General features: G+C 52.7%; 1 protein-coding gene across 1 annotated transcript; it reads right to left on the minus strand.

The window, feature by feature from the left end:
• Positions 1-871: 871 nt before the first annotated feature.
• On the minus strand, positions 872-10699 carry SLC38A7 (solute carrier family 38 member 7). Its single transcript, XM_065899028.1, has 10 exons — positions 10430-10699; positions 9583-9781; positions 9219-9363; positions 8224-8322; positions 7517-7574; positions 7221-7335; positions 5742-5889; positions 5000-5199; positions 4106-4160; positions 872-1885 (listed from the first exon to the last, which is right to left on the minus strand). The coding sequence occupies exons 1-10, from the start codon at positions 10697-10699 to the stop codon at positions 1783-1785; spliced, it is 1392 nt and encodes a 463-aa protein (XP_065755100.1). The 3' UTR covers positions 872-1782.
• Positions 10700-10930: the final 231 nt, after the last annotated feature.

The following is a 10930-nucleotide window of genomic DNA, read 5'->3' on the forward strand; positions in this document are numbered from 1 at the left end:
AACAGTAAAATGCCCTGGCAGAGAGGGCAGGGGAAGGTGCTCCTGAGGTTAGGCCAGATTCCAGCTCATTTTCCCCGTACATGCCCCCAGCCCTCACTGAAATCCAACATTAGGAGGCAGTGCAGCCCTGCTGCTGATAGGCCATCCTCCTGACTGTATCTGGGGTGGGCACTGGCAGGGCCTGGTGCTGTGCAGCAGGCGGAGAGAAAACGGCCACGTGGGTCTGGCCCCCAGGGAACGTGAGGAAAGGCAGGTCACCCAGTCCGGGGGTCTGAGCAGAAGCCTGTTTGGCCCCAGCAAGGCTCTGCTTCTTCTGTCTCACTGTCCTGAGGGCAGGGATCCCTCTCACCCCACGACTGCGTTCAGAGGTTTTAGGCAGGAGGGGCCAGGGAGAACGCTAGGTGTTCCAGGCAGAGGAAGCCTGATTCGGTGCCTAGGCTTGGCCTAAGTGAGTGGCCAAGGTGTTCAAAATATGAAAGGGGAAAATATCCTTCCTCACCCCACCTGGGGCACAACATAGGTGTGACCTCAGTGTGATCGACAGGCCGCCGAGGCCAGGCCTGGTAGACCTGTGGAGCTGAGGAAGTGGACGAGAGAGGGTTTGGTCCACCCCCACCCCCATACTTATGTGAACAGGAGAGACTGAGCTACCTAGAAAAATGGGGTGGTGGCGAAGAGGTGATGGGGGACAGGAGCAGACAAGCTCCAGACTGGAAGGGAAACTTGTAGGCTGGCGTGACTACACTCAGATGTTGCCTAGTCAGTGGCCACTCAGCTGCCTTTCTTGTCTCCAGGGTACCAGGCTGGGTTGGCAGGGAAGGGGGGACGTGCAGGGCAGGGAGAAGAGAAGCAGCCATTCAAAGTGAAGATGCCAGACAGGTTCACCTTGATCCTCACCAGCGCAGCCTGCATGGGGTTCCCAGATTGCTCCCTCACCCACCCTTGTGCCTCTGAAAAGAGGGACCCATCAGGAATCTGAGAGAAAAGCACACTCCCCGCCTTGGGGAAAGTTAAGGGAGGAGTACTCACAGCACCGTGGCACGGGACGGCCCCTGGCCCCTGGCCCCTGGCTCAGAGCTGGGCTGGCACCGTTTGTAAACATTAGACTTGGTGATGTCTGGGGATGGAGGAGCAGAGGGATGCCTGGACCATCAGGTCTGGGTAAGAAGACAGGGTGAGGCCCCAAAAGGCTTGGGAAATGTCAACCAGCCATGGGCAAGAGGGCTCTCAGGCTCACCACAGGCCCAGGAGGCAGTGGACAAGGCATCCATCTGCCTGCCTTGGCACACCTGTATGATTTCAGTGCTACCTTTGGAACTTGCTGGCTGGGCTGCCGACAGACTGGAGCAGGCACTGAGCCCCGGGGTAATGAGCACAGCCCCTACTCAGGGCAGGCTTCTCTGTGGAGGATGGCAGCCCTTGGTCCACACTCTTTCTCCAGAGGGAAGTCAGGCTGAGTTGTTCCTTCGGAGACCTACCGACTCTCTTCACCCGTGGCTTCCAGGCATGGAGAAATTGAGAGGTGGAAGAGGGGGGAAGGTTCTTCTGTGACACGAGACCTCCTCCTACCATTCATGGCACTGCCAGGATGCGGGGGCAGGAAGGGAGCTGTCCAGGGTTGTGGGGCCTGATTTCACCCCAGAACTGTCCCTGGAAAAAGATGTCCAGATGTCATCCCACCAGTAGAGGGGAATGATGCCGGACTCAGGGTGGTCCTGAAGCTCTACGAGATGGGTTCCAGGGTCCAATGGCAAAGGCCAAGAATTCCCTGGGAGGCACTGGTTATGCCAAGAGATCCACAAAAATGGCGTTGGCTGTGGTCTGGCCGAAGATGAAGGCTCCCAGGGTGACCAAGAGGACTCCGTAACTGACCATCGCCCACCAGCTGTAGAGCAGAGGGTGAGAGAGGGCCTGGTCAGTCGATCCACTTGTGAATTTGCCAACTTCCATATATATATATATATATATATATATATATATATATATATATATATATATATCAGTTAATTACTCTAATTACTTATACCACTTTTCCTGTGGGAAGAGCACTTCCTACTTCTCAATGACTTTTATACAACAGTTTATGGGGCTGGGTGCATGATCCCTAGACCATGGGTAAAGAGGCCAAGACCTAATGGGATTAATTGACTGGTCACAGCACACCAAGGGCAGGACCAGAATTAGAATCATGTCTCCTGGGACTTCCCTGGTGGTCCAGTGGCTAAGACTCCGAGCTCCCAATGCAGGGGGCCCGGATTCCATCCCTGATCAGGGAACTAGATCCCACATGCCGCAACTAAGAGTTCGCATGCTGCAACTAAAGACCCCCGCGTGCCACAACTAAAGATCCTGCATGCCACAACTAAAAGATCCCACATGCCATAATGGAAGATCCCATGTGCTGCAACTAAGACCTGGGACAGCCAAATAAATAAATATTAAAAAAAAAAAAGAATGCATATCTCCTGATGGAAAGATGGTCAGGAAAAAGCAGGTCACACGGAGTGATCCATTTCATTAAAAAAATAAATAAATAAAAAAGGAGACATCTGCAAAGATATGTATCAAAAATAGCTACAGGGTTACAACTGGAATTTTTTTTTCTTTCTTTTTTTTTTTTTTTTTTTCCTTTTTTTGCCCGCCTGGCTTGTGGGATCTTAATTCCCTGACCAGGGATTGAACCCATGCCCTCAGCAGTGACAGCACAGAGTCCTAATCACTGGACTGCCAAGAAATTTCCTGGTTATATCTGGATATTAAAGGTGATTATTATTTTCTTCCTTAGACTTGTCTGTATTTTTAAAGTTTTCTATAATCAATGAGTATTACTTGCACAATATTTTTTTTAAAAAGCATGCAACCTGGTCATAACTTCTCTACCATTCAGAGACATGCACATATTAAAAGAATGCAGTGTTTTGCAAAATGTGGCCTATACACACAATGGATTATTCAGCCTTAAAAAGGCTGCTACAACATAGATGGACCTTGAGGACATTATGCTAAGTGAAAGAAGTCAGGTACAAAAAGATAAATACTGTATAATTCCAGTTACATGAGGTACCTAGAAGAGTCAAATTCACACAAAAAGTAGAATGGTGGCAGCGAGGGGAGAGGGAATGGGGAATTATTGTTTAATGGGTACAGAATTTCAGTTTAGGATGATGAAAAAGTTCTGGAGGTAGAGGGTGGGGATGGTTACACAAAAATATGAGTGAACTCAATATCACTGAACTGAACACTTTAAAATGGTAAAAATGGTTAATTTTTTAAACATGTAGTGTTTTGTATCCATTAGACTAACAAATATTGAAAAGGCTGCTATATACAGTCCTGGCAGGGGTGTGGGGAACAGGGCACTTTCATTCACTGCTTCTGGGACTCTGACTGGTACTGCCTTTTTGGAGGGTAATTTGAACCCGTGTGCCAGAGTAAAAATGAGCGTGCCTTATGATGGAGCAATTTCCTTCTAAGAATCGATGCTACTGAGATCCTCGAACAGCTGTGCCAAGGTGTACATGCAGAAGTGTGTTTACATTCAGGACACATTCAAACAGCAAAATATTCTACGGCCATGGAAAAAGGAAGCAGTAGATCTTCTTGTGTGGACATAGAATGATCTCCAAAATACGTGGTTAAGTGAAAAAAGCAAGTAGCAGAAACCATTTTTGAAAAAACCTAACCAGACACAAAACCCCATGTGTTTGTGTATACACGTGCATAGCTTTGTGTACACAGACACATGTGCACACACAGAAACAGTCTACAAGGGCACAGGCTGTGCTGATCTCATGGAGCTCTCTCAGGAGAAGGGAGCGGTGGGGAGTGGGCTGTGGGGTAAGAGGGACTTCCATTTTTTTCTCTAAAATCCTCAGTAGTTGATGACTACTGAGAACCTGCTGTATAAAAAAATAAAATTAAATTAAAAAATTAAAAACAAATCCTCAGTAGTATTTGAACTGTTACAACTAACATGTTACACATTTTAAAAGAAGTATTTTTTAAAGTTTTTCAAAGTACACAAGTCTCCTGACTCCTATCCATTTAAAGGCCACCCCCCATCCAGTACCTCCCTGAGAGGACCACGGGCTAGGCCCTGCTTTACCTGGCTGGCTTGACTTCCTCCATCTCAGAGAGTTTGGCTTGAATGAGGCACAGCCCTAGAAGAGAAGAGGTGGCCCTGGGAGCTTGGGTGGGCATCCCCCCACCACCACCCAGCAGTCCAGCCTCCCCCTTTGCCAGGAGGCAGTGATGGTGGGTGGAGAAAGGCCTGTGTTTACTCCTCCACACATTCCGCCTGTCTCCACTCTGCACCCAGCTGGAGACCTGGCATCTGGTCTCCCAGGAGGAGCCAGCACCTGCCAGGCACCCCTTGGGCTGCATGCAAGCCCCAGAGCTAAAGGGGCAGCACAGGGAGGTGACTCAGTGGTGTCTACATTGCAGGGCCCTTCCCAGTGCACTTCTGAGCAGATGTGTCCCCCTTGCTCCAAGCAAAGTGGCAAGGGATTTCCAGGTGGCCTCCTAGAGAGAAGTAAGCTGGGTACAGGCAGAACTCATGACTGGGCAGATAGGACAGTTGCCCAGGGATCTGGTGGCAGACTGTGTCTGAAACTCAGGTCTCCCGACCCATGTCAGGGTGCCACCACCAGACCCTAATTACCCCGTCATGGGCTGACCCACCCAGATCCCTGATAGTCGGGGAGTAACAGGTACCTGAATGAAGAGTTAAGAGTATAGGCTGTGGACCTAGACAGACTTGGGTTTGAAAAGCTTCTATTAGTCTTTAGCTGAGTTTGTTAACCTCTAGGCAAGCTTGTTACCCTCTCTGATCCTCACACCTCCTCACCAGTGAAATGGAGATGACAACTACGCCTTCTTTGCAGGAGGTAACGTTTAAACACACCAGAGCCTGAAGTGGGTGATCAATAACCCGGGAGGTGACACGCTCAGGCCAGGAGGCCCTGGGAGAGAGTGCTGCGGGGATGCCAGGGGTCCACACCTGGGAAGACGAAGATGAAGCAGGCGGCCAGCCCTCCAATGACCGAGATGACCTTGCCAATGTCAGGGATGAAGAGCGCCAGCAGCAGGGTAAGCAGGAACCAGACCAGCGTCTGCAGTACTCGCCGCCGCCGCTCCCGCCCCACGTCCTCCTCCACCGGCATCCCCTGGTAGCGCAGCCACAGGCCTTCGACCACCGCCCTGCCCACACAGAGAGCGGCTCAGAGGCGCCGCTGCTAACAGCTCCCCACCTCCAGCCAGGGAGCCAGACCCCCGACTGGGTGGATTGTCGGTAAGACTCTAACCCCTGGGCCTCAGTTTCCTCTTCTTTGAAATGGGCCTAGCAGCACTCTTCTCAGGGTTGCCGTGGGGACTGGACGGGATGGTGAAAGGGAACGGCTTAGTGCCTTGCCTGGCCCAGGACTAGCACACCCCATGGAAACATATACTACTAGTCTCCTGAAAAGGAAGGGTCTGGGGTACCCAGAAAGCAGGGTGTTCAGGAAAGGATCTGGACTAGAGGTTCTCAGAGGACTCACAGAATGTTCTGGTGACTCTGGGACAAAGGGGACCCCCAAAGACCTGGCTGGGAGTACTTGCAGGGCCATGCGAGGCACTGACTCTTTCCTCTGGGCTTCCAGTTCTCCTTCTATAAAATGGATTCTACACAAGGCCCATGTTCAAAGGGCTTTCAGAGGCCCTGGTGAAAGGGAGCACCCCGGTGGGGTGGAGAGGGGACTCACCGCCCACAGAAGTGCAGGATGGGGTAGGAGGTTAGCACGCTCAGGATGATGAAGGCGCGGGCGACGGCCACAGCCATGTCCTCCGATGGGTAGGACAGGAGCACATCGGGGTCCACAGCAGCTCCAAAGGTCAGGAAGCCACAGATGCCTGAGGGCAGGGACAAGAGGGCTGGGTCCAGGCGACCCTCGGAGGGTTGGGGCCATGGACTGTTCACTGCTGGGTCCAGCAGCAGGTGGGGAGATGACAGAGCAGCTCTGCAGGCTGAGACTGAGGCTCAGAGGGGTGTCGAGGCTGGGATCAGAAGCCTCCCTCCCTGACTTCTCACATCTCCCACCCCCACACCGTCACCTTTCTGATCTTGAACTCACCCAGCAGTTCCTGTCTCAGAGCTTCCGCATTAACGTTCTGTCTGCCCATCTCCTCATCATTCAGGTCTCAGCTCCGTTGTCCCCTCCTCAGAGAATGCTTCCCCACCCAGCCCATCCACAATCATCCCTGCCCCCAGGCACTCCCTCACACCACCCTGTTCTGTGTTCCTCAGAGCACTCCTCTCTCTTGGAACTTTTTTTTTTTACTTGTTTATTGTCTGTCGCCCCAGGAGAACGGGACTCTGCCTATTTGCCACCCTTGTTCCTGGCTGTGTCTTCAGAAACTAGAACAGTGCTGGTCCTGAGAACCATCTGTGGAAGGAATCACAGGGCCATTCTTTGTGGTCTCCCAGCGCTGCTCCCTCACCCAAACCATTTTCTACACAACACCCAGAGCCGGGTGTCCCCGAGCCACGCCCCTGCTGAAACGCTTCCTCTCTGCCTCCCAACAGTCCTCAGGGATCAGGCTGTGTTCCCTGTCTGGCCGTGCTGCCCGCCACCCACCCTCAACTCGCTCCACTCCAGCTATGCAGACCTTCTTCTGTCCCGGCCTCAGGGACTTGATGTTTCTTGGTTCGTCTGTCTGGAATGCTTTTCCCCCAGCTCTTCAGATTCTAGCTCCTTCTCATGATTTGGCCTTCCCCAGTTGCCACATCCCCAGAGAGGAGCCACCTGTGACCTACCCACCAAAGCCAACCCCACTCATTCCCACTCACAGCTTCCTGCTTCCCTGTTACCATGGCACTCACCACTGTCTGGATTTCCTTACTGATTCCTGACTTGCTCCTGTAAGACTCTCTCTCCGACTAGATTGTCAATTCCATGAGGGCAGGACCGGGTCTATCTACCTCCATGGCATCCCCCACGCTGAGAAAGTTCCTGGGACTTACTAGGCACCCACTGAGAGCTGCTGAATGAATGCATGCATATATCTTTCTCATTTGGGCAGGAGGAGGCCCAGGGTGGCCCAAGTTCCAGCCAGTGCCTACAGAAGTGTTTGACGTGTTGGGAGTGCAGGGCTGTCCCCAGGAAATCCTGGGCCAGACGACTTGGGGACAAAGAGGGAGAGTGGGAGCCCTCTAAGCCCTGCCCTCGGAGGGGAGCACTCACCTGTGCCCATGTAGACAGCGAGGGCTATGACCATGGCGGCCGTCACCACCCCACCCCAGGTCTTCACCTCAGGCCGCCGCATGCTGTTGAAGACGGGAACACTGCTCACGTGGCACTGTCAGGGTGAAGGGCGGGGTCATGGTGGGCAAGTGACCTCACCCCCAAGGATAAGGGGCAAGTCCTGGGGCCCCCACTCCGTCCTTCCTTCCAGGACTCCCCCATCCTGCCTGTAACGTGGATTCCATCCCAGGATGGGGAGTGAGCTAAGGGGACAAAAGGGACCTTGCAACTAGCACCTGAAATCCGAAGCAGATGGTGGGCATGGCATTGAACACAGCTATCCAGGAAGCTGGCCTGCGGACAAACACACAAGATGCTGCTGCCCGGGAGCCCCTCAGAGTCACCAACCACCACCATGCTCTTACTCTTCATTCAGCCCCCCACGGCCTCCACCAGCCAGCATGCACACATTCAACCCACAGAAGTCTGGGGACTGGGAGAGGACACATCTCCATTTACAGGTCAGTAAACCGAGGCTCTGGAAGGCCCTCCTGGGACCAAAATCCAGAACTTTTGGCTCTTGCACTTGGGCTTTTGCTTCTCTGATTTGTTCCTTTCAAGAAAAAGGAAACTTTTTTTTTTTTAATTAAGAAAATGGATTCATCCTCACGTGGAAGATACAGATATTACAGATAAGCACATGTTGAAACAGATGTGCAATTCCACCGTGGCAGTTTCCATAACCTGAGGCCTAGTCTCACATTGGCTCATCTGTTGGACATCAGTGGCAAAGTCTCCCTCATCTCTGGCTGTCACTCTTCTCTCCAGCAAAAAGAGATCAGGACCTCTTGCCTCCTTCCTAAAATGACCAATGAGTCAATCCCCAGTGAGCTAATGAGCCTTGGGAAGAGCACCTGTGTGGCTTTTTGATGCCTGACCCAGCACCTCCTGGGGCCCGAGTGGCAGCTTCTACCCCATGTGTCTCCCGGGGGCCCTCACCCACCTGTTCAGGATGTCCGCTGGGGTCATCTCTTTATCAGGCCAGATGTATTTGATGATAACGATGGCAGTGACATACCAGGTGCCCACGACGCTCAGGAAGCTGCCAGGAAGGATAGATTAAGCTTCTTTTCTTCCCACCTATCCCCAGCTGCCTTTTCTCTCATTCCATCCCCAGGGACATCCACCCTTAACTTTAGTGACCACAAGTGTCTAATGAACCAACTGGGAGACTATCCCAAACAAAGACTCAAGAAATGCATGAGACATAAGTTGCAGAGAAACAAGCCACATTTAGGAAGCCAGGAGAGGACCAGACTGACACTTGTGGCCACTGGGAAATGAGGTGGTTCAGCTCCATGGCTCAGAGACCACAGCAGGGGGCTGGGCTTCAAAGCACATCTGCTACTTCAATCAGAGCAGCCCAGACTTGGCAAGAGGTACAAGCAGGGCCTTTGAGAAGTAGGAGATGCTGGAGGGTTGAAGGCACAAATACTGGGAAGTCAACATTAAAGGAAACCTTGGAGACATTGAGTGTGACCCCTTCGATAAAGGATCACAGGAAACAGCTTAGAATCCCACAGCTTTTCAGACTCTGAGCCAGGAAGCTAGTCCCTTCCCTTCATACCAAGCTGCATGGAAAATGCTGCCAGGCTGACAATCCCAAATGATCAAGAGTCCCATCCTCCGTGGGAAAGACAAGGCCCAGGCTAGGAGACGGCCTTCACACATGATCATCATGCATCCCTTCTTTGACAAGGACATGTGGAACTGAATCTCTCACTGATACAAAGAGCCACTGTCTCCCTTGCTGCTGACACAAAAGGAAGGTCTTATGCCGGAACCCCTGCAAGCCCCGGTCTACCCTGCCTTGCCCACTCTTGCTGCCCCAGGAGATGAGGTGGCATGGAGCAGAGGGGTTCCCCTGCAGCCCTTGGGTCTCCAGCTGCCTGTGATCAGAGCTGCTGTCCAGCGCAGGCTGGGGTGGGGCCTCCGAACCTGGCATATTTCTGGAAGCCGATCTCCCTGGGGATGGAAAGGGGCAGGATGAAGAGGAAGGCAGTGAGGCTGATGGTGAACTTGCGGTCTGTGTACCAGGGGCTGCCGCCGGCCCCCTCAGGCTCCTTTGCCATCACAGCTATAACTGCACAGGGAGGAAGGAGGGAACGTGATGCCAGGCTACTGCAGGGTGTGGTCCTCCACCTCTGCTGGGACCTCCATCTGTCTAATGGGCCCAGCAGCCAGGAGGGAGGACTCCCAGATGAATGCCGGGCCCAGGCCAGGCCTTGGGCAGGTGTTCCATGCTCTTTCCCACCCACCGCATGACCCCCAGGGCTGGGGGGGTACTGAGGGGGGACCTCACTCTTGTCCTGCTGGTCCCCGATGATGATGAGGAAGGCGATGCAGGTCCCGAAGGTGTAGGTGGCAATGGCCACCTCACACAGCACGCCTGTCAGCTTGCCACACACAGCCCACACCACCTCCTGGTAGGTCCTCTCATTGCTGGCCTGGGAGCAGTAGGCCAGGATGACGAGGCCACTGATGATGAAAACCAGCATGGCCTGCGGGTAGGGGCATAGCAAGAGGGTGTGGGAAAGGCCTGGCAGCAAAGAGCAGCCTGGTCTTGCTCAGCATTTACTGGCCCGGTGCCCAATGCCCGTCTGGCAAATTAGCCTTATCTTGCAGGGCAATTTTAATGGATTACTAGAGTTGAGATTTTCTTTAAAAACAAGAAGTTTTGAGGAAAATTTCAAACATACACAAAGGTAGACAGAATGGTATAATGGACCCCTATGTACCCATCACTCAAATTCAAAAATCATCAATTTACAGCCAATCTTGTTTCATCTATTCCCTCTCCCACTCTGGATTATTCTGAAGAAAATACGAGCTATCATATCATTTCATCAGTAAATATTTCAGCATGGTTCTAAGGTATGGCCCTGCTTTTTAAATGTAACCATGAAATTATTAAATATGCAGTCGATGTCCAAACTTCCCTGATAGCTGGGAAGGCTTTTGAAGCCTCATCTGAGCTCAAAGGAAAGAATGCTGGAATAGATTAGTAATGTCTGCCATGTGTGATGGAGGGGAGAGTGGTAGCATGTGTCTCCAACTGACCACTCCTGATCCAGAGCCTCCCTTTTGAGGTGAAGAGCCCAGACCCACCACTAGAACTGCACCTTTGCCCACCAGGCCCGCTCACTCACCATCTGCAGCGTGATGCCAGCTGCCACTCCCCCAGCAGTGCTGAAGGCTGCTGGGAAGTTGAGCAGCCCTGCGCCCAGGCAGGCATTGACAACGATGAAGATGGCTCCAAGTGTGGAAGTGGTGCCTCTGCCCAGACCCCCAGGAGGGGCCTCCCCCTCGCTCTTGGGGGCTATGTCCACAGAGGGACTCTGCAGCAGACGGGCACGCTCCCCGGAGTCTGTGCTTAAGCCCCACTCGCCAAGGTCACTGTTGATGCTGACCTGGGCCATGGCCCTGGGAGTCCTGTTCCTGCAGGGTCTGTGGGTTCTGTCTCACGACCACATGCCCTGGGGAGCTGAGGGAACACCTTCAGCTGGAGGGTGCCACCAGCCTGTTTGGGGCTGTTATCCTAGGAGGCCTGTGGGCTCTGGCTCTCCTCAACCTAGATGGGAAAGGCAGATACTACTGTTACCTCAAGAGACACAGAAAGGTGAAACAACTTTCCCAAGATCAGATGGCTG

The sequence above is a fragment of the Phocoena phocoena genome, chromosome 20 (assembly GCF_963924675.1).
Source record: "Phocoena phocoena chromosome 20, mPhoPho1.1, whole genome shotgun sequence".
In the NCBI taxonomy this organism is placed as follows: Eukaryota; Metazoa; Chordata; class Mammalia; order Artiodactyla; family Phocoenidae; genus Phocoena; species Phocoena phocoena.

What these genes read in the sequence shown, in the direction of transcription:
- SLC38A7 (XM_065899028.1), bottom strand. Translation starts at nt 10,699, where the DNA reads ATGGCCCAGGTCAGCATCAACAGTGACCTTGGCGAGTGGGGCTTAAGC. An exon ending in CGGGGACCAGCAGGACAAGA is followed by an intron (nt 9,364 to 9,582) that starts GTGAGGTCCCCC and finishes CTCCCTGTGCAG; the next exon opens with TTATAGCTGTGATGGCAAAG. An exon ending in CCAGCGGACATCCTGAACAG is followed by an intron (nt 7,575 to 8,223) that starts GTGGGTGAGGGC and finishes GTTTGTCCGCAG; the next exon opens with GCCAGCTTCCTGGATAGCTG.